This window comes from Cherax quadricarinatus, chromosome 25 (assembly GCF_038502225.1).
Source record: "Cherax quadricarinatus isolate ZL_2023a chromosome 25, ASM3850222v1, whole genome shotgun sequence".
Lineage (NCBI taxonomy): Eukaryota > Metazoa > Arthropoda > Malacostraca > Decapoda > Parastacidae > Cherax > Cherax quadricarinatus.
The window spans coordinates 28,882,825-28,906,767 of NC_091316.1; the positions used below are offsets into that span (position 1 = coordinate 28,882,825).

General features: G+C 39.8%; 1 protein-coding gene across 1 annotated transcript in view; it reads right to left on the reverse strand.

Annotated features, from left to right (window-relative positions):
• Nucleotides 1-23,943, reverse strand: part of LOC128689986 (cholinesterase 1-like) — a 154,755-nt gene that overhangs the window by 59,021 nt on the left and 71,791 nt on the right. Inside the window, exon 5 of the mRNA XM_070088678.1 lies at nucleotides 5,881-6,031. Coding sequence (XP_069944779.1) covers nucleotides 5,881-6,031 — 151 coding nt within the window. The remainder of the gene's footprint in view (nucleotides 1-5,880; nucleotides 6,032-23,943) is intronic.

Here is a 23,943-nt window from a genome sequence, read left to right on the forward strand (position 1 = left end):
GCGCGGTTGCAAAGTATGTGGTCAATTAGGGTGGCTGAGAACTGTGTGATCCGGGTTGGAGTATTAATTAGTTGGGTGTAGCTATTTAATCCTAGAATTTGCTTATACCTTTTGCATAGCCCGTTATTCTGTTGCTGAAAACAGATATTGAAGTCGCCCAGTATTATTGTTTCGCAATTGCTTTCAACTCCGGACAAGACTCTGGAAAAGTCTTCTAAGAACTGGTCCTGGGTAGGAGGGCGGTAACTAGTTCCTACTAAGATGGGTTTGGTCTTGGGAAGCAGCACTTCAAACCATAGAATCTCCAGTTTATTGTTATTTAAATCAGGTCTTGGGTTGTATGCTAAGTCATTTCTAATGTAGGCACATACTCCACCGCCCTTTCTGTTCCTATCTAAGCGTTTTATATTGTAACCTTCTATTTTGACCTCGTCGTCAGTCACCGTATCATCCAACCAAGATTCAGAGATGGTTATAACTGCCGCCCTAATTTTGTTAGCTAGAATCCTAATCTCTGCCAATTTAGGAAGAAGTGATCTTGCATTGACATGAATAAAGTGAAGGCCTGTTTTCATAAAACAATCATAATCATCAATATATGGCAATGGGTCATTTGTATTAAAATTAGGTAAATCAATGTCATCACTGCTAAAGGGTAACTGTGCCAAAGTGCATTTGTTACACACAAAATGAATTCTGGCACCGTTGCTATAATTGTACATACATCCATCATGCACCCACCCCTTACACATTTTACATAAGGTGCCTTTTCTGTTTTTCATGCGTACTTTAGTACAGTGTATGCATCTGTTTGGTAGTGTTTGAGATAATAATGGCTGTATTGTCTCACATTGACCTATGTATGCATTACATATGGAGTTAAGGTTATCATCCCTAGCTACTAGACCGTCATTATTGCCGTCATTTATCTGTCTGTTTTGCCTCTGCACAATAGTTTGAGGTCCTGGATTAATTTGGATATCACCACTTAAGAGCGCTACAATAAGAGCTGTGTGCCATTGTTTTTGTTTGGGTATGCGGTGTTGCCATACCTTACGGCGATAGTGAGGTTTACTTTTCTGGTAGGATGGCAACTGTTGGGCTTTTACTGTCCAGGGCGCTGTTACTCCATTCACCTTTTCCAACCCCCCATGACTGATTACTTTCTTCATGGAATTGAAGAAGAAATATAAATATAATTATGGCAGCCTGTACCCCTCTAATGCCTGCCATTTTCACTCTTCGCTCTTTTACTCATATACAATAATATTTATTTCTCTTTTCCAGTCCCTAGTACACTTAGTATCTGCTTTAATTACACTGAATTACTAGTAAAATTTCCTCTTCAAAACCCTCTTCACTGCTCACTTTTCCCTTAACTTCACAAAACCCTTACAGTTGACCTCTTCAAAACCCTCTTCACTGCTCACTTTTCCCTTAACTTCACAACACCCTTACATTTAACCCCTTATTCACCCTCCCCTACCCACCTCACTTCACAGTCTGGCTTCACCAATTAACTTCTAACTCCTTTCCATTCTGGTAGACCAGAAAGGTTTAATCCATGGTTTTATCCTTCCAAATCCCCCTCAATTCCATTTATCTGGGGTTGTGTCGTGTTGTTGTCTCCTGACCTGTTTTGCTGACTCAGCCATTTTTAATACACTGAGGGGAGTAACACCACCTGACTTTCCTTGAGTTTATAGATATATTTGGCTTTTTCTGCTATGATTCTCTCACTGTACACTGGTCAGCTGAATATAGGTCAGCTGCTAAAATATTAACCTTGACTATTTACCTATTCACTTCTTTCCCACGACTGGCACTGAGGGATAACCGTCCTATACCTTGGAGTTTTATACTGTTGATTTGACGATGTCTCCTGTGTTTCCCTCTCGTTAGCACTGGTACAGGTGATATGATGGTGGTACAGATATGATGCTACTGTCAACAGATGAACGTCAGTAAAGATGAGAATTTCACTTCGCTAGTTGTACGTCTGGCACTAGCTGCTGTTTGAATGCCGGTCAGCCATGTTTAAAGGCTCAAATCTTTCCCTCGTTTGGCACTGACGAAAAAAGTCCTACAGACCTGGCATTTCCTTGGAGATTTAGTTGATCAGGATTTCTGCCATGTTGTCTTCCCGTTAAACACTGGTGCAGTTGATATGGAGGTCAGTTATTTCATTTAGTGGAAAACGTCTTGTGTCTGGTTCACGTCTGGCAGCAGGTCTGGTACTTGAATGCCGGTCCCTCTTCTGTCATATTTAGTCCATTTCGTTGTCGTCACCGTCAGTTTTTATGTAACTATAGTTAACTTGCATGTTGTTGCAGCAGTACTTGCAAATTTGGCCATCACTGGAGTTCGGATAGGCCCAGGGGACGGCAAGATATAGGAGCAGCCTTGTTGCTGCTTGCTGCGGCTGCAGTTGCCAACACGCAGTTGCCAACGCAGTTGAACCGACGATCCAGTTTACCCTAGAAGTAGAGTCAAGCTACACATTCTAGACGTCCTCATTCACAGAGTAGATAACAACTTAAGATTTCAAGTTTACCGGAAACTTACAAATAAAAGTCATCTCACACACTTCTGTTCCAGTAGATACTAAGACCAAAAGAGGCATCATCATCGGATTTTTCCTAAGAGCATATCGAATTTGTAGTCCTGAGTTTCTTGACGAGGAATGTACCTACATTCACCAAACCTTCACTGATTTACATTTTCCTTCCCTTTTCATCAAAGATTACAGAAAAAGAGCTCTTCATATTATTAATTCTCCACGCACCAACACCATTCCTAACAAAGTTATAATTCTTCCCAACAGTCTGGTTGCACTGAACGTTTCTAAAGTACTTTCACAAGCTAACAATACAGTTCTAACCAGGACAAAATCCAAGCACTACGAACCAGTCGACCCTGTGGAGGCTGCAACAAGATTTATGTAGGTGAAACGGCAAGAAACCTCGACACCCGCCTCAATGCCTGTAGGAACGATAACTTGAACAACGCCTGCATACAACACCGAAATTCCACCAATCATCCCTTGAAATTCAGGGACGTCCAATTAGTGATCAAAGAAACTAATTTCCGCAGACGCAAGCGCCTTGAATCATCACAAATCGCTGTTTCTAATACAATTAAACAAACAAAGGCAGCTTCACCATCTCTGAGGTCTTAGCAAGAATCCTCCTGAAAACAGTAAACCCTGCCATCACATAGTCTCGCCTGCTAATACTACACAAGCACATTACAGAGGATGAACACTGAAACAGACCTTCTCTATCCAGCCTCCAATAGAAATATTTGTCTAACTTATTTTAATGTTACCCGAGTAATAGCGTTTATATCCATTTACTCATGTGCAATTTAAATGTTCTACCATATTTAAAGTAAAAGGACACAAGTGCAACTAATGTGACATTTTACTGTAGCAACGTTTCGGTCTTCAATAGCTTTGTCAAGCCATTACAAACAGTACATGGACACAGAGGGTATATATAGGCTCAGAGTGAGGTGCAATACTAGTGGTTGTAGTAGTAGTAGTCGTGACATAAGTTGTAGTAGTAGTAGTAATACAATATGGTAGAGCAATTAACTCGTACATGAGTAAAAAGATATAAAAGCTATTACTTGGGTAACATAAAAATAGGTTAGACAAATATAGACTGAATAGAGAAGGCCTGTTTCAGTGTTTAGTCTCTGTAATGTGCTCTGTGTAGTATTAACAGGAGAGACTATGTGATGGCAGGGTTTACTGTTTTCAGGAGGATTCTTGCTAAGACTTCAGAGATGGTGAAGCTGCCTTTGTTTTGTTTAACTGTATTCGAAACAGCGATTAGTGCTGACTCGAGGCACTTGCGTCCCTGAATTCCATGAGATGATTGGAGGAATTTCGGTGTTGTACACAGGCGTTGTTCAAGTTATCGTTCCTACATGCGTAAATGTGTTCATTGAGGCGGGTGTCGAGGTTTCTTGCTGTTTCACCTACATAAATCTTGTCGCAGCCTCCACAGGGTATAGTGTAAACTCCTGCATTGACTGGTTCGTGGTGCTTTGATTTTGTCCTGGTCAGATCCTTTATTGAAGTGCTGGAAGCCATGGCGACTCTGGTGTTAGCTTGTGAAAGTACTTTAGAAACGCTCAGTGCAACCTGGCTGTTGGGAAGAATTATAACTTTGTTAGGAGTGGTGTTGATCCGTGGAGAATTAATGATCTGAAGAGCTCTCTTTTTGCAGTCTTTGATGAAAAAGGAAGGAAAATGTATTACTACTACTACTACTACTACAACTTATATCACTACTACTATTGCTACCACCACGAGTATTGCACCTCACTCTAAGCCTATATATACCCTCTGTGGCTAAGTATTGTTTGTAACGGTTTGACAAAGCTCCTGGAGAGGGAAACGTTGCCACAATAAAATGTCACGTTAGTTGCACTTGTGTCCTTTTACTTTACATATTGTCGGTAATTCTATCAAAATTTATACAATAGGGTAGTTGATGAGTGGAACGGTCTGCGTAGTAGGGTGATCGAAGCTAAAACCTTGGGTAGTTTCAAATTTAGGTTGGATAAATACATGAATGAGAGGGGTTGGATTTGAGTGGAACTTGCACATGAGTAAATGGAATTATCAAAGCTTATTGCTTGGGTAATATTTATTTTGTTAGTGGGTTGGACATGCCTCGTATGGGCCAACAAGCCTATTGCAGTGTTCCTCCCTTCTTATGTTCTTATGTTAAAAGAAATAAATTACAGTGTAAAACTTTTCTGGATTATTCTAGATTAAATTTTCATAATCTTCATTTAGTAAAATTTACTTGATTATTTTCGGGAATAATTACTGGTAAACTTAATTAGAGAAAAGTTTATATAGACTTTGGCTTAAATTGGTGAAAATTTTCCTTATTTTACAGAAGAAACTGGAAAATTTAAATAGTGCTTTTGATGCAATAATTTGTAAGTTCCTCATCAAATTGCTTTCATCAATCAGCGCTGATAACTTGATAATTCAATGTATAAGCTTCTTCACATTTAATGTATAGATGTATTTTATGATATTGATCTCTGAATAAACAAAAAATTGCCTTTACAGCCTGGCCTGAGAGCTGATTCTTCTTACTGGAAGTTGTGAATTAGTTAAGGACTGTGTATGTACCAATTTGTCATGAAATTGCTGACCTAGAAAATGTACAGAGAACCTTCACGGCGCGCATAACGGAGATAAAACACCTCAATTACTGGGAGCGCTTGAGGTTCCTAAACCTGTATTCCCTGGAACGCAGGCGGGAGAGATACATGATTATATACACCTGGAAAATCCTAGAGGGACTAGTACCGAACTTGCACACGAAAATCACTCACTACGAAAGCAAAAGACTTGGCAGACGATGCAACATCCCCCCAATGAAAAGCAGGGGTGTCACTAGCACGTTAAGAGACCATACAATAAGTGTCAGGGGCCCGAGACTGTTCAACTGCCTCCCAGCATACATAAGGGGGATTACCAACAGACCCCTGGCAGTCTTCAAACTGGCACTGGACAAGCACCTAAAGTCGGTTCCTGATCAGCCGGGCTGTGGCTCGTACGTTGGTTTGCGTGCAGCCAGCAGTAACAGCCTGGTTGATCAGGCTCTGATCCACCAAGAGGCCTGGTCACAGACCGGGCCGCTGAGGCGTTGACCCCCGGAACTCTCTCCAGGTAAACTCCAGGTATACCCGGGGTTGAAACTAGATGCTCAAAATTATGAGCCGAATGCTTCACTACTAAGCTAATTGAGAACCTTCTTGTTAGTATTGGGAAAACTCAGGAAGGCTCGTCATGTTAGTATTAAGAGAAAGAGGAAAGGATCTTCATGTTAGTCATAAACAAAAACTGACCATGAGTAGCGAAGGCACCTTCGTCGCCAGTCACTCCGGCCATCAGGTCCACCTTGTGGTATCTTCCTTCAAGTATCAACTTTGCAGGGTCATCAGGGATGAAGTCTCCATCCATCCGAGGACCGAAGGTGATTGGTAAGATGTACCATTGCTGAAGAAGTAAAAACTAGAATGAGGTATATATGAGCTAGGCAAGAGTCCCCATCCTGGCCTATATATTTGGAGAGAAACAACGGTAGGCATTAGTTTTAGAATGATGTTGCAACACCATTCTAATTTGTAGGAACGGAGGTGATTTAAAAAGGTGTGGGATTATTTGGAATGAAAGGGAATGAGCAGCATTGTGGTGGAAGTGTTGTAAGAGTATAAGAGAGAGTGGTAATATTACTTTTATTTCTACAAAGTACATGATACAACTGATTCAAACTTGGTAATGGTGTGTGAAGTAGTTGTAGAGATATGGAAGTAGCTGTAGACATATGGAGGCAAGCTATAAGTGGAAATTAGTTGTATAAATGTTTGAGTGATTTGTAGAGGTGTAGGAGTGAGTTGTAGGTTATGAGTGAGTTGTAAGTGTGTGGGAGAGAACTGTATTGATATGAGAATGGGATGAGAATATGCGGGAATATATTGTAGAAGTGTGTGATAAGATGGAGACGTACCGGAATAAACCACAGCTTTTTGAAAGTGATTCGTAGACTTTTGAGTGTGAGTTATAGACTGGTTAAAGTTCGTTATGTGACTAAGTAACAGCTGCGTAGGTGATAATTGTAGAGGCGTGGAAGTGAGGTGCAGGGATTGAAGTTTTTGGAGCGCTGCAGTAAGTTGTAGGGGTGTGGGAATGAGTTGCTGGGACGTGAAAGTAAGCACTAAGGGGAGGACCCCTAGGGAAGTCGAAGGACTGCTTATATATAGAATATTAAAACGGTAGTGTTGTGCAGGCAGGGATAAATCGCGTCCATCATGAATTTTCACTCTCATCAAGTCAATGTCTTCGGTGACGGGAACCTTGGTAAACAAGGGCTCCGAAACAAAGCAATTTTTCATTCCTTATACGTATATCCTTCATTCTGTTGATATTTCCAGCTTCATAGTTAGGCTTTGCTAATTAGTTCCTATCTCAAGGATATGAAGTATGAGCAAGGGCAGTATTGGAGAAGACTTCCGTGGAGGCTGAACAAGCCTGACTTACCTACGAACTATCATTTGGCATATGAACAAACGAAGGTACAACATTACGATTTAAAATAAGCATCCCGAGTTACTTGTTTTTTTTTTATCATAAAAACGTTTGACATCAATCAATTAGTCAAAAAAATATTTTGTGGGTTTTAAGAAAGCCTAACATGATACAACGAGTTTCTAAAAGTCTCAAATTGGCATAAACAAATCCCATTCATTATAAAAATATTCGAATAACGAATAAAAATCACAATGCTGTGACTGGAACAATACTCAAATAACCCACATATAGAAGAAACTTATGACGAAGTTTAGGTCTGACTTGGTGTGACTAAATTATGGTACAAGTCAGACCGAAACTTCACAAGTTTCTTTCTCCTATGTGCAGACTATTTATGTAAGCCTCCAGTAAGATAAACCAGCGCTTGGATGTTTGAAGCAGACCAGAAGAGGCATTATCTATTTATTACATGGAAACCAACTTGTTTAATAAAATTATCAGTTTAAAATTTACGTACCTCAACGTGAAAGCCAAACTTTCTTTTAACAAGTCCCGTGTTATGCAGGTTACTGTATTAATGTATTTAATTGTATATACACTAAGTAGTTTATATTGTAAGTAAAACGTACTCCATAATTGTATAAAAGATATCAGCTCTTCGGTGGACACGTATTAGACGGACGATGGACACGTATTTGACGACCAACTGGGAGTGAAGTGATTAGCGTCACTAGGAAGCTGGCAGTGTGGGTTGTATCTTAGGATCAGACTGCAGAATGTAAGGTTAGTTTTATTGTTGTTGAAATGTTTAGGAGTAGGTTGTATATGGGTTTAATTTTACGTTTAAGTGGGCCTTGGCGTGGGCTTGGTATTGTTGTTTTAGGAGGCCTGTGTGATTGGTGGATATACTGATATAAAATCTCATTTAACAATAGGCTATAAGCCTACGGTTAAATATCCAGCCAGCAACTGACACCAATTGCTGGCTGGATAAACACTGTAAGGAAATTGCCGTGATACAAGGTGACAAGGACAGTAATAAGGAGAGTGGAAGAACAGAAATGAGCAGGATGGGAAAAGGGAACGAAGGGTTTCTAAGCATATACATATTATACAAATAGTCCTATTGCTATGAAAAAGACCAAATAGAGATTAGTTGCAAGTGCTGGTAACATTGATGTATTTGCCAAAAATGAGACGTTTTAATTTGAAAAACCGAGAAATTCCTGTGGAATGTCACATTCAAGGTTTTAAGGGTATCTGGGCTCAAAACTCTTTACTCTAAGTGAACATTCATTTAGGTTCAGTATATTTAAATTAGATTTTGTCATTAAAATTATTCCATGTAGATAGAACCATCGGAAATAGAGGTGCGTGGCACTGATGTCCGAGATCACTTGAATTACTGCATAAAGACAGATATAAATTTTCAGAGGGGCATGGAAAATTAATTTTAGGCCTGATATACCGTCCCCCACATGTTAAAGCCAAAAGGCGGCAAGATAACGTAATAATTCCAGGGGACTTAACTTTAGTCAGATTGATTGGAATTCCTTGACTGGGAATTGAGTGTAACGACTTCTTAGAGATAATTCAGGATTGTTTGTTAGAATACCTACGAGGGGAAATAACCTGCTTGACTTTGTTCTGGCAAAGAAGGAAACCCTTGTTAATAATTTAGAAATTTCATTGAATGAACCCCTCAAGGAAGGTTCCTTGAGGGTGGTGAGAGGCTCTTGATTTAGGGAATTGGATCTGTGCTCCAGTTCCCCGAATTAAGCCTGTATGCCTTCCACATCTCCCCCAGGCGCTGTATAATCCTCCGGGTTTAGCGCTTCCCCCTTGATTTTAATAATAATAATAATCATTGAATGAAAATATGATAGAGGGATAATTCAGCTACTGTCCCAATTTTTCACTTAGTAGATTACAATGGGCTTAGAGAATACTTATCATCAGTGGAGAGATTTATCAATATGACAGTTTTCTAAACACTATACATACTGCCCAATGAACATTTATTCCGTATAGGGAAGTAAGATCAAATAGAAATTTCCCGAAATGGATGAATAATAGGCTCAAACATTTTTTAGGGCAGAGGAAAGGAATTTAGAGATGCATCAAAGGAAATGAACATCATCTTATGAATCAATATTTTCACATTAAGAGGATGATTTAAAAGGTGATAACAAAAGCTGGTATAAAAATTAGTAATAAACACCAGCAAGCCGGTTTAGAAAAACAAGAAAACACTAGGACATATTTATTAGAAAACGTTTCGGTCCTGGGACTTTAATAACTTCTGAAGTGATCAGGGCCCCAGGATCACTTCTTGAAGTGATCACTTCTTAAGTGATCAAGGGGGGAAAGTGCTATCATGGATCGAATCATAGCTCACCAACAGGAAGCAGAAAGTGTGCAAAAATGAGGTATATTCTGAGTGTGGTTCTGTAACAAGTGGCATTCCACAGGGATCGGTTTTAGGCCCTTAAGAAGGCACTGAACCTGTCACTAGAGGATCAGCAATGGGATCAGGCAACCCTCCCAGTACGACTGGGAGGTATAGGGGTGCGCAAAGCAACGCATGTTGCTTTACCTGCTTTTCTGTCTTCATGTTTGGCTTCCAGTGCTTTAGTCAAGAATATTGTTCCCGAACGCTTGAGAGACATGGTAGGAGCTCAAGACCCCAGCGATTCGGTGGGACACCTTTACAGATTCCTCCAGTAGACCAACTCCTCCCAAAGAACACAAACAGTCCCACTGGGACAAACCGACCATGGAAAAAATCGCCAACACAATGCTCTCCAACGCCTCAGGAAAGGACAAAGCTCGTCTCCTGGCAGTGAAGGCACCACACTCTGGAGATTTCCTGTTTGCTGTTCCCAATTCCTCCTTGGGCACTCGACTAGACCCACAAGCCATTCGGATTGGTGTTGCTCTTCGCCTAGCCGCCCCCATCCTCACCGAACATAGGTGTATTTGCGGCAGGGCGACAGCTGATCAATTCGGACTTCATGGTCTCGTGTGTCACACAGCAGAAGGGAAGTATGCCAGGCATGAGGAGGTCAATGATATCATAAAGAGAAGCCTGGCCACAGCCCGTTGACCAGCTCAACGGGAACCCCAAGTGCAGAGGTCTGACGAAAGTCTAAAGCGTCCTGATGGAGCCACTATGCTACCTTGGAAGGATGGAAAGCAGATTGCCGGGGACTACACATGTGCCGCCACATTGGCAGACACCTACTTGCCATACTCCGTAGTGGAAGGGGGTGGAGCTGCCAGCCACAGGGAGACTCAGAAGATCCGCAAATATGAAGACCTTCCCCCTTGCTATAACTTCATCCCAATAGGGTCAGAGACCCTTGGAGCATGGGGCAAGTGTGCTCTAAAGTTCCTAATAGAGCTGGGTGAAAAGCTCATCATAGAAACAAAGGACCACAGGGCGACCAGCTTCCTCTTCCAGAGACTCAGTGTTGCGATCCAGAGAGGAAATGCCTGCAGCATTCTGGGCACGCGGCCCACCGCCGGGGAGCTGGACGAAGTATTCGAGATGTAGCTCTGAGTTACCTATGTTGTTTTACTTTGTATCGTAGTTTTGTGAATGTTCTGTTAATGTATTTTGTCTTTAAATAAAATATATATATATGTAATATAGGGGGTGGTAGGAGAAAATTCTCAAACAGCTTCAGGGAGAATATTGAGTTTTCCCTGAAGCAAGTTTATTCTTTTCTCTGAGGATGAGGGTCCCTTTAACAGCTCTAGAGGTGGTACCTTCCTATATATATATATATATATATATATATATATATATATATATATATATATATATATATATATATATATATATATATATATATATATATATATATATATATATATATATATATATATATATATATATATATATATATATATATATATATATATATATATATATATATATATATATATATATATATATATATATATATATATATATATATATATATATATATATATATATATATATATATATATATATATATATATATATATCTATATATATATATATATATATATATATATATATATATATATATATATATATATATATATATATATATATATATATATATATATAAGTAGTCATAATTTCTACAGAGCGGTGTATCCGGAAAAGGCCTTCCTCGGAGCGGTGTATCCGGTTTAGGGCCTTCTACAGAGCGGTCTCATCCGGTTTAGGCCTTCCACTGAGCGGTGTATCCGGTCTAGGACCAGCAGCTGGAGGGTCACCTTTTCACACCTAGGTGTTACTTCCGGTTTTGACCATGACCTCGCCCTCGAGACTACCTCACCCTTGACCCCCCATCCCATACCCCCGCCCCCGCCCCCCCCGTCGCGTCCCCCGTCGCGCCGCGCGCCCGCGCGCCCGCCCCGCGCGCCCGCCCGCGCGCCCGCCCGCGCCCTTCGCGACCCCCGCCCGCGCCCGGCCGCGCGTCCGCCCGCGCTCTTCGCGACCCCCGCCCGCGCCTTCTGCTGCGCCTTCTGCAGCGTCATCCGGATCGCCCCCGCGCCTCGAATTTTTTTCCGATTTTTTTCGAATTTTTTTTGAATTTCATTTTCTTGTGCTCTCCATCTCCTCGGATCAAGTTTTTAAGGTTCCCCCTCCCACTTTCACCCCAAAATTTCTCGATATTACCAAGTTTTTGGATTCCCCCCTATGGGGGGTTTCGAAAGTCTCCATCTCCTCGGATCCCCCTCCCACTTTCACCCCCCAACCCCAAAAATTTCTCGATAATACAAGTTTTGGATTCCCCCCTATGGGGGTTTTGAATTTCTTATGATCACCTTGGATCAAATTTTTGGATTACCCCTCCTTTCACCCCCCATCCCCCCCAAAAAATTCTCAATATCAAAGTCTCCACTTCCTCGGATCCCCCTCCCACTTTCACCCCCAACCCCAAAAATTTCTCGATAATACAAGTTTTGGATTCCCCCCTATGGGGGTTTCGAAATTCTTATGATCTCCTCGGATCAAGTTTTTTGGATTCCCCCCTATGGGGTTTTCGAAATTCTCCATCTCCTTGGATCAAGGTTTTTTTGGGTACCCCTCCTTTCACCCCCCATCCCCCCCAAAAATTCTCAATATCAAAGTCTCCACTTCCTCGGATCCCCCTCCCACTTTCACCCCCAACCCCAAAAATTTCTCGATAATACAAGTTTTGGATTCCCCCCTATGGGGGTTTCGAAATTCTTATGATCTCCTCGGATCAAATTTTTCTCGAAATCAAAGAATCCAACTCCTTGGATCAAGTTTTTCTCAATAATACCAAGTCTCCATCTCCTTGGATCAAGTTTTTGGATTCTCCCCTCTGGGGGTAAGCATTCAAATGAACTCCTCCTATGGGGCATGCTTACTACAGGTCTAAACAAGTGTGACGTCACCCCACCTGTGTTTACTCGGCGGTCAGTGACGTCACGCGATGACCCCCACACACACAGGCTGAATCTTGTCGACTTCCCCCTATGTCAGTGACGTCAGTATTCCTCTCATTAAGTTAAATGAACTAAAAAGGACCACGCACACACAGGCTGAATCTTGTCGTTCAGACAATAACTTAAAATGCAGGATAACACTATTTATTATACAACCAATGCATTTCATATACAACATAGGGAAAACATTTTCACTCTTAACCCAGGATAACCCAAATAATTCCACATTTTTTCGTTAATACCCACAACAATCCACAATTTCTTTACAAAATACAACACAAGTCTAGACATTTTTTTAACTATTTCATCTCAGGTCACTCCCCACGAAGTAACCTCCTCCCCACCCTCCCAAACCCTCACACTCCCACCAACACCTCACAATTTTCACTCATAACCCCCAATTTTTTCTCGTTTTAACCCTTTTAGTTCATTAAAGTTAATAAGGGGACACAGTGCATCAGAAAGTCACCACATCGCTTATAACCACTTTTCGATAAATTCACTAGTCACAATTTTACATATTACGAAGTTAATACGCACACACACCTCACTTTACTTTGAACACCTTCAAAACACTCTCATAATCATTTGTACACCTTCAAAAAACACCTTTGAATACTCACATAAACACCCTTGAACACCTTCAAAACACCTTTGAATAACCTCAAAACACCTTTGAACATTTCCAAACAACACTGAAACACTTCCAAAATATCATTTTGACTACTCCCAAATACACTACTGAATACTACTAAAACACCACTGAATACAGTCAAAACACCACCAAAATCACCATAAACTAAGATCAACATAACAGACTAACACCCATTTTCACACAAATCCCCTCAAATCAATATAACCAAGACGATTACCAATTTCTATGAGTACACTCACCTCCAACTAAGATATAACATGAGTGCAAAAAACATGAACACAATCCAAACACACACGAACACTTATAACAGAATCACTTCTTTTTCGGTATCTCTAGTTCGTCAACAACACTCACATCCCACATTTTTTTTTCGTTTTAACCCTTTTAGTTCATTAAAGTTAATAAGGGGACACAGTACATCAGAAAAAGTCACAACAACAACCCACTTATAACATCTTTTCGGTATCTCTAATTCGACTACACTACCCTCATCAATTACCAACAAATTTTACTCGTTTTAACTAATGTCATCACTGTAACCAAGATTTTCACAAAAAAAAAAAACAAAAAAAAAAAACTCCATGACACCTAACACACACGCACACACACACCCCACAACATCCACAACCCACAATTTTTCTCGTTTTTACCCTTTTAGTTCATTAAAGTTATTAAGGGGACACAATACATCAGAAAAAAAGTCACAAAAACTAACTCAAACACTTTACTTTGAACACCCCCAAAACACTCTCATAATCATTTGTACACCTTCAAAAAACACCTTTGAATACTCACATAAACACCCTTGAACACCTTCAAAACACCTTTGAATAACCTCAAAACACCTTTGAATAACCTCAAAACACCTTTGAACACCTTCAAAACTCCCTTGAACACCTTCAAAACACCCTTGAACACCTTCAAAAAACAACATTTGAACACACTCAAAACACCTTTGAACATTTCCAAAACACTATTTGAGTACTCCCTATTACACCACTGAATACTACTAAAACACCGCTGAATTCAATCAAAACACCCTTCAACACCTTCAAAACACCTTTGAACACCTTCAAAACACTCTCATAATCATTCGAACACACTCAAAACACCTTTGAATAACCTCAAAACACCTTTGAACACCTTCAAAACACCCTTGAACACCCTTGATCACCTTCAAAAAAAACAACATTTGAACACACTCAAAACACCTTTGAACACCTTTGAACACTTCCAAAAACACAATTTGAGTACTCCCAATTACACCACTGAATTCAATCAAAACACCCTTCAACACCTTCAAAACACCTTTGAACACCTTTGAACATTTCCAAAACACCTTTGAACACCTTTGAACATTTCCAAACAACACTGAAACACTTCCAAAAACACCATTTGAGTACTCCCAAATACACCACTGAATACTAAAACACCACTGAATTCAATCAAAACACCCTTCAACACCTTCAAACACCCTTGAACACACTCAAAACACCCTTCAACACCTTCAAAACACCTTTGAACACCTTCAAAAAAAAAAAACAACATTTTGAACACACTCAAAACACCTTTGAACACCTTTGAACATTTCCAAACAACACTGAAACACTTCCAAAAACACCATTTGAGTACTCCCAAATACACCACTGAATACTAAAACACCACTGAATACTCTCAAAACACCACCAAAATCACCATAAACTAAGATCAACACCCACATCCCACATCACCCACAACCCACAACACCCACAATTTTTTCTCGTTTTATCTAATTTCATCAGAAAGTCGCAACACCCACACATCCCATTTTTTCTCGTTTTAACCCTTTTAGTTCATTAAGGTTAATAAGGGGACACACTACATAAGAAAAAGTCACAAAAACAACCCACTTATAACGTCTTTTCGGTATCTCTAGTTCGACAACAACACCCACATCCCACATCACCCACATCCCACATCCCACACACACACACACACAGACACACACACACACACACATCCCTAGCCTAACCTAACCTAACTTATCCTAACCTAACCTAACCTAACCTAACCTAACCTAACTTATCCTAACCTAGCCTAACCTAACCTAACCTTACCTAACTTATCCTAACCTAACCTAACCTAGCCTAACCTAACTTAACCTAACCTAACCTAACCTTACCGAACCTACCCTAACCTAACCTTACCTAACATAACCTAACCTAGCCTAACCTAACCTAACCTAACTTAACCTAACCCAACCTAACCTAACCTAACCTAGCCTAACCTAACTTAACCTAACCTAACCTAACCTAACCTAACTTATCCTAACCTAGCCTAACCTAACCTAACCTAACCTTACCTAACTTATCCTAACCTAACCTAACCTAACTTAACCTAACCTAACCTAACCTAACCGAACCTACCCTAACCTAACCTTACCTAACATAACCTAACCTAGCCTAACCTAACCTAACCTAACTTAACCTAACCCAACCTAACCTAACCTAACCTAATTCCTAACCTAACCTAACCTCACCTAACCGAACCTAACCTAACTCCATCAATCACCTCTATCCTAACCTAACCTAACCTAACCTAACCCAACCTAACTCCATCAAACACCTCTATCCTAACCTAACCTAACCTATCCTAACCTAACCTAACTCCATCAAACACCTCGAATACTACCTAACTTTAACCTAACCTAACCTAACCTACCCTAACCTAACTTATCCTAACCTAACCTAACCTATCTTAACCTTACCTAACCTAACCTAGCCGAACCTATCCTAACCTAACCTAAAATATATTAGAACACTTCCAAAATACATTAGAGTACTCCAGAATTACTTTGAACGACTCCATTTTTTGGATATTTCCAAATTAGTTTTGAAAACTTTATCGTAAAATCGAACATTATTTTCTTGTTGGTAAACACACTCAATGGTAGAAATATTTACTCGATTTCCGAATAGAAACACTTTCCTCGCTCTGAGAGACTCATTGTGGGTCACCCCTTCCCCCCTCCCCCCTCCCCCCCCCAACACCACTGGGGTAATGCGGTTCACACCCAAGGTAGATTTAAGATAATCATGAACACCTGCGCCAACTCAGGACAGACAGACGCCATGAAATGCGGGTAACATCCAAGGTAGAAAATCATCTCTTTCCAGACCAACTGTCTATCCTAACCTAACCTAACCTAACCTAACCTAATTCCTAACCTAACCTAACCTCACCTAACCGAACCTAACCTAACTCCATCAATCACCTCTATCCTAACCTAACCTAACCTAACCTAACCCAACCTAACTCCATCAAACACCTCTATCCTAACCTAACCTAACCTATCCTAACCTAACCTAACTCCATCAAACACCTCGAATACTACCTAACTTAACCTAACCTAACCTTACCTAACCTACCGAACCTAACCTAACCTAACCTAACCTATCCTAACCTGTCCGAACCTAACCTAACCTATCCTAACTTATCCTAACCTAACCTAACCTAACTTATCCTAAGCTAACCTAACCTAACTTATCTTAACCTAACCTATCCTAACCTAACCTAAACACTGACTAACTTTGAACCAACTCTGAACACCACTGATCTTCTTCAAAAAATGCTCTGCACATCATTTGAACACCTTCAAAAAACACCATCAAACACCTCCGAATACTCCCAAAAAAACACTACTGATTACTACCAAATCACCACTGAATACTACCAATCACCGTCAAAATCACCAGAAACTAAGTTTAACATCACCATCTAACATCCTTTTTATAGAAATCCCCTCAAATCACTATAACCAAGAACTCCCTCCCCATTTGGCGCATAAAAAAAAAAGCATGAACACAAACCTAATACGCAAACACTTAGTACATGATCACCATCAACTGAAAAACATATCTTGTACACACACATAATATAAGACAATCACCAACTACAATCACCCATGTTCACTTACCTCAAAACCACTAATATCACAGAAAACAATCATTTTTATAAACATTTCACACACACACACACACAAAAAAAAATCATATTTGACAATATCTAAGCGCACTCACCTCACTACCACCAACACACGATGTCTCACCTCACAGGACCGACGAGCTCACCTCCAGTGACGTCACACTCCCATTCTGTTACTTGGTGGTTGGCAACATCACACCTAACCCCCCTTGTTTCAACCTGTTGTACCCTACATTATCTAAGAACACTATATCCAAGACGATTACCAGATTTTATGATCCCCAACACCAAGATCACAGAAAACACACATTTTTTATAATTATTCACACAAAATCACGATCACCATTTCCATATCATGTTTACCGTCATCTATCAACACTAATCACCAAGATCACCAAAAAATCTAAGATCATGCATCTCAAAACTACTATGATCACTGAAAACACTTATTTTTTAAACATTCGCACAAAAATAAGACATACACAAAAATACCACAACACTTCCACCAACATCTATAACATAACATGAGCACTATAACATATCACTATCACAAAAAAAAAATAATACACAGACACCCACATATTATACATTTCAATTGCAAATTTAAGACATGAGACATACACACCAAATCTAAGACATTCACCTCCAACTAAGACATACACATCACCCCTAAAACTTCCTTCCTTATTCATTCCGTATATCTCCTAGAGCTGTTTTAACCCCGACGGATCCATCACGACGTAGGAGCCAGAGTGTAGTAGGTGGTGTTGGACTGGTACTACACTCTGGCTCCTACGTCGTGATGGATCCGTCGGGGTTAAAACAGCTCTAGGAGATATACGGAATGAATAAGGAAGGAAGTTTTAGGGGTGATGTGTATGTCTTAGTTGGAGGTGAATGTCTTAGATTTGGTGTGTATGTCTCATGTCTTAAATTTGCAATTGAAATGTATAATATGTGGGTGTCTGTGTATTATTTTTTTTTTTGTGATAGTGATATGTTATAGTGCTCATGTTATGTTATAGATGTTGGTGGAAGTGTTGTGGTATTTTTGTGTATGTCTTATTTTTGTGCGAATGTTTAAAAAATAAGTGTTTTCAGTGATCATAGTAGTTTTGAGATGCATGATCTTAGATTTTTTGGTGATCTTGGTGATTAGTGTTGATAGATGACGGTAAACATGATATGGAAATGGTGATCGTGATTTTGTGTGAATAATTATAAAAAATGTGTGTTTTCTGTGATCTTGGTGTTGGGGATCATAAAATCTGGTAATCGTCTTGGATATAGTGTTCTTAGATAATGTAGGGTACAACAGGTTGAAACAAGGGGGGTTAGGTGTGATGTTGCCAACCACCAAGTAACAGAATGGGAGTGTGACGTCACTGGAGGTGAGCTCGTCGGTCCTGTGAGGTGAGACATCGTGTGTTGGTGGTAGTGAGGTGAGTGCGCTTAGATATTGTCAAATATGATTTTTTTTTTGTGTGTGTGTGTGAAATGTTTATAAAAATGATTGTTTTCTGTGATATTAGTGGTTTTGAGGTAAGTGAACATGGGTGATTGTAGTTGGTGATTGTCTTATATTATGTGTGTGTACAAGATATGTTTTTCAGTTGATGGTGATCATGTACTAAGTGTTTGCGTATTAGGTTTGTGTTCATGCTTTTTTTTTTATGCGCCAAATGGGGAGGGAGTTCTTGGTTATAGTGATTTGAGGGGATTTCTATAAAAAGGATGTTAGATGGTGATGTTAAACTTAGTTTCTGGTGATTTTGACGGTGATTGGTAGTATTCAGTGGTGATTTGGTAGTAATCAGTAGTGTTTTTTTGGGAGTATTCGGAGGTGTTTGATGGTGTTTTTTGAAGGTGTTCAAATGATGTGCAGAGCATTTTTTGAAGAAGATCAGTGGTGTTCAGAGTTGGTTCAAAGTTAGTCAGTGTTTAGGTTAGGTTAGGATAGGTTAGGTTAAGATAAGTTAGGTTAGGTTAGCTTAGGATAAGTTAGGTTAGGTTAGGTTAGGATAAGTTAGGATAGGTTAGGTTAGGTTCGGACAGGTTAGGATAGGTTAGGTTAGGTTAGGTTAGGTTCGGTAGGTTAGGTAAGGTTAGGTTAGGTTAAGTTAGGTAGTATTCGAGGTGTTTGATGGAGTTAGGTTAGGTTAGGATAGGTTAGGTTAGGTTAGGATAGAGGTGTTTGATGGAGTTAGGTTGGGTTAGGTTAGGTTAGGTTAGGTTAGGATAGAGGTGATTGATGGAGTTAGGTTAGGTTCGGTTAGGTGAGGTTAGGTTAGGTTAGGAATTAGGTTAGGTTAGGTTAGGTTAGGTTAGGATAGACAGTTGGTCTGGAAAGAGATGATTTTCTACCTTGGATGTTACCCGCATTTCATGGCGTCTGTCTGTCCTGAGTTGGCGCAGGTGTTCATGATTATCTTAAATCTACCTTGGGTGTGAACCGCATTACCCAGTGGTGTTGGGGGGGGGGGGAGGGGGGCGGGGGGAAGGGGTGACCCACAATGAGTCTCTCAGAGCGAGGAAAGTGTTTCTATTCGGAAATCGAGTAAATATTTCTACCATTGAGTGTGTTTACCAACAAGAAAATAATGTTCGATTTTACGATAAAGTTTTCAAAACTAATTTGGAAATATCCAAAAAATGGAGTCGTTCAAAGTAATTCTGGAGTACTCTAATGTATTTTGGAAGTGTTCTAATATATTTTAGGTTAGGTTAGGATAGGTTCGGCTAGGTTAGGTTAGGTAAGGTTAAGATAGGTTAGGTTAGGTTAGGATAAGTTAGGTTAGGGTAGGTTAGGTTAGGTTAGGTTAAAGTTAGGTAGTATTCGAGGTGTTTGATGGAGTTAGGTTAGGTTAGGATAGGTTAGGTTAGGTTAGGATAGAGGTGTTTGATGGAGTTAGGTTGGGTTAGGTTAGGTTAGGTTAGGTTAGGATAGAGGTGATTGATGGAGTTAGGTTAGGTTCGGTTAGGTGAGGTTAGGTTAGGTTAGGAATTAGGTTAGGTTAGGTTAGGTTGGGTTAGGTTAAGTTAGGTTAGGTTAGGTTAGGCTAGGTTAGGTTATGTTAGGTAAGGTTAGGTTAGGGTAGGTTCGGTTAGGTTAGGTTAGGTTAGGTTAAGTTAGGTTAGGTTAGGTTAGGATAAGTTAGGTAAGGTTAGGTTAGGTTAGGTTAGGCTAGGTTAGGATAAGTTAGGTTAGGTTAGGTTAGGTTAGGTTAAGTTAGGTTAGGCTAGGTTAGGTTAGGTTAGGTTGGGTTAGGTTAAGTTAGGTTAGGTTAGGTTAGGCTAGGTTAGGTTATGTTAGGTAAGGTTAGGTTAGGGTAGGTTCGGTAAGGTTAGGTTAGGTTAGGTTAAGTTAGGTTAGGCTAGGTTAGGTTAGGTTAGGATAAGTTAGGTAAGGTTAGGTTAGGTTAGGCTAGGTTAGGATAAGTTAGGTTAGGTTAGGTTAGGTTAGGTTAGGTTAGGATAAGTTAGGTTAGGTTAGGCTAGGGATGTGTGTGTGTGTGTGTGTCTGTGTGTGTGTGTGTGTGGGATGTGGGATGTGGGTGATGTGGGATGTGGGTGTTGTTGTCGAACTAGAGATACCGAAAAGACGTTATAAGTGGGTTGTTTTTGTGACTTTTTCTTATGTAGTGTGTCCCCTTATTAACCTTAATGAACTAAAAGGGTTAAAACGAGAAAAAATGGGATGTGTGGGTGTTGCGACTTTCTGATGAAATTAGATAAAACGAGAAAAAATTGTGGGTGTTGTGGGTTGTGGGTGATGTGGGATGTGGGTGTTGATCTTAGTTTATGGTGATTTTGGTGGTGTTTTGAGAGTATTCAGTGGTGTTTTAGTATTCAGTGGTGTATTTGGGAGTACTCAAATGGTGTTTTTGGAAGTGTTTCAGTGTTGTTTGGAAATGTTCAAAGGTGTTCAAAGGTGTTTTGAGTGTGTTCAAAATGTTGTTTTTTTTTGAAGGTGTTCAAAGGTGTTTTGAAGGTGTTGAAGGGTGTTTTGAGTGTGTTCAAGGGTGTTTGAAGGTGTTGAAGGGTGTTTTGATTGAATTCAGTGGTGTTTTAGTATTCAGTGGTGTATTTGGGAGTACTCAAATGGTGTTTTTGGAAGTGTTTCAGTGTTGTTTGGAAATGTTCAAAGGTGTTCAAAGGTGTTTTGGAAATGTTCAAAGGTGTTCAAAGGTGTTTTGAAGGTGTTGAAGGGTGTTTTGATTGAATTCAGTGGTGTAATTGGGAGTACTCAAATTGTGTTTTTGGAAGTGTTCAAAGGTGTTCAAAGGTGTTTTGAGTGTGTTCAAATGTTGTTTTTTTTGAAGGTGATCAAGGGTGTTCAAGGGTGTTTTGAAGGTGTTCAAAGGTGTTTTGAGGTTATTCAAAGGTGTTTTGAGTGTGTTCGAATGATTATGAGAGTGTTTTGAAGGTGTTCAAAGGTGTTTTGAAGGTGTTGAAGGGTGTTTTGATTGAATTCAGCGGTGTTTTAGTAGTATTCAGTGGTGTAATAGGGAGTACTCAAATAGTGTTTTGGAAATGTTCAAAGGTGTTTTTTTGAGTGTGTTCAAATGTTGTTTTTTGAAGGTGTTCAAGGGTGTTTTGAAGGTGTTCAAGGGAGTTTTGAAGGTGTTCAAAGGTGTTTTGAGGTTATTCAAAGGTGTTTTGAGGTTATTCAAAGGTGTTTTGAAGGTGTTCAAGGGTGTTTATGTGAGTATTCAAAGGTGTTTTTTGAAGGTGTACAAATGATTATGAGAGTGTTTTGGGGGTGTTCAAAGTAAAGTGTTTGAGTTAGTTTTTGTGACTTTTTTTCTGATGTATTGTGTCCCCTTAATAACTTTAATGAACTAAAAGGGTAAAAACGAGAAAAATTGTGGGTTGTGGATGTTGTGGGGTGTGTGTGTGCGTGTGTGTTAGGTGTCATGGAGTTTTTTTTTTTTTTTTTTGTGAAAATCTTGGTTACAGTGATGACATTAGTTAAAACGAGTAAAATTTGTTGGTAATTGATGAGGGTAGTGTAGTCGAATTAGAGATACCGAAAAGATGTTATAAGTGGGTTGTTGTTGTGACTTTTTCTGATGTACTGTGTCCCCTTATTAACTTTAATGAACTAAAAGGGTTAAAACGAAAAAAAAATGTGGGATGTGAGTGTTGTTGACGAACTAGAGATACCGAAAAAGAAGTGATTCTGTTATAAGTGTTCGTGTGTGTTTGGATTGTGTTCATGTTTTTTGCACTCATGTTATATCTTAGTTGGAGGTGAGTGTACTCATAGAAATTGGTAATCGTCTTGGTTATATTGATTTGAGGGGATTTGTGTGAAAATGGGTGTTAGTCTGTTATGTTGATCTTAGTTTATGGTGATTTTGGTGGTGTTTTGACTGTATTCAGTGGTGTTTTAGTAGTATTCAGTAGTGTATTTGGGAGTAGTCAAAATGATATTTTGGAAGTGTTTCAGTGTTGTTTGGAAATGTTCAAAGGTGTTTTGAGGTTATTCAAAGGTGTTTTGAAGGTGTTCAAGGGTGTTTATGTGAGTATTCAAAGGTGTTTTTTGAAGGTGTACAAATGATTATGAGAGTGTTTTGAAGGTGTTCAAAGTAAAGTGAGGTGTGTGTGCGTATTAACTTCGTAATATGTAAAATTGTGACTAGTGAATTTATCGAAAAGTGGTTATAAGCGATGTGGTGACTTTCTGATGCACTGTGTCCCCTTATTAACTTTAATGAACTAAAAGGGTTAAAACGAGAAAAAATTGGGGGTTATGAGTGAAAATTGTGAGGTGTTGGTGGGAGTGTGAGGGTTTGGGAGGGTGGGGAGGAGGTTACTTCGTGGGGAGTGACCTGAGATGAAATAGTTAAAAAAATGTCTAGACTTGTGTTGTATTTTGTAAAGAAATTGTGGATTGTTGTGGGTATTAACGAAAAAATGTGGAATTATTTGGGTTATCCTGGGTTAAGAGTGAAAATGTTTTCCCTATGTTGTATATGAAATGCATTGGTTGTATAATAAATAGTGTTATCCTGCATTTTAAGTTATTGTCTGAACGACAAGATTCAGCCTGTGTGTGCGTGGTCCTTTTTAGTTCATTTAACTTAATGAGAGGAATACTGACGTCACTGACATAGGGGGAAGTCGACAAGATTCAGCCTGTGTGTGTGGGGGTCATCGCGTGACGTCACTGACCGCCGAGTAAACACAGGTGGGGTGACGTCACACTTGTTTAGACCTGTAGTAAGCATGCCCCATAGGAGGAGTTCATTTGAATGCTTACCCCCAGAGGGGAGAATCCAAAAACTTGATCCAAGGAGATGGAGACTTGGTATTATTGAGAAAAACTTGATCCAAGGAGTTGGATTCTTTGATTTCGAGAAAAATTTGATCCGAGGAGATCATAAGAATTTCGAAACCCCCATAGGGGGGAATCCAAAACTTGTATTATCGAGAAATTTTTGGGGTTGGGGGTGAAAGTGGGAGGGGGATCCGAGGAAGTGGAGACTTTGATATTGAGAATTTTTTTTTTTGGGGGGGGGGATGGGGGTGAAAGGAGGGGTACCCAAAAAAACCTTGATCCAAGGAGATGGAGAATTTCGAAAACCCCATAGGGGGGAATCCAAAAAACTTGATCCGAGGAGATCATAAGAATTTCGAAACCCCCATAGGGGGGAATCCAAAACTTGTATTATCGAGAAATTTTTGGGGTTGGGGGTGAAAGTGGGAGGGGGATCCGAGGAAGTGGAGACTTTGATATTGAGAATTTTTTTGGGGGGATGGGGGGTGAAAGGAGGGGTAATCC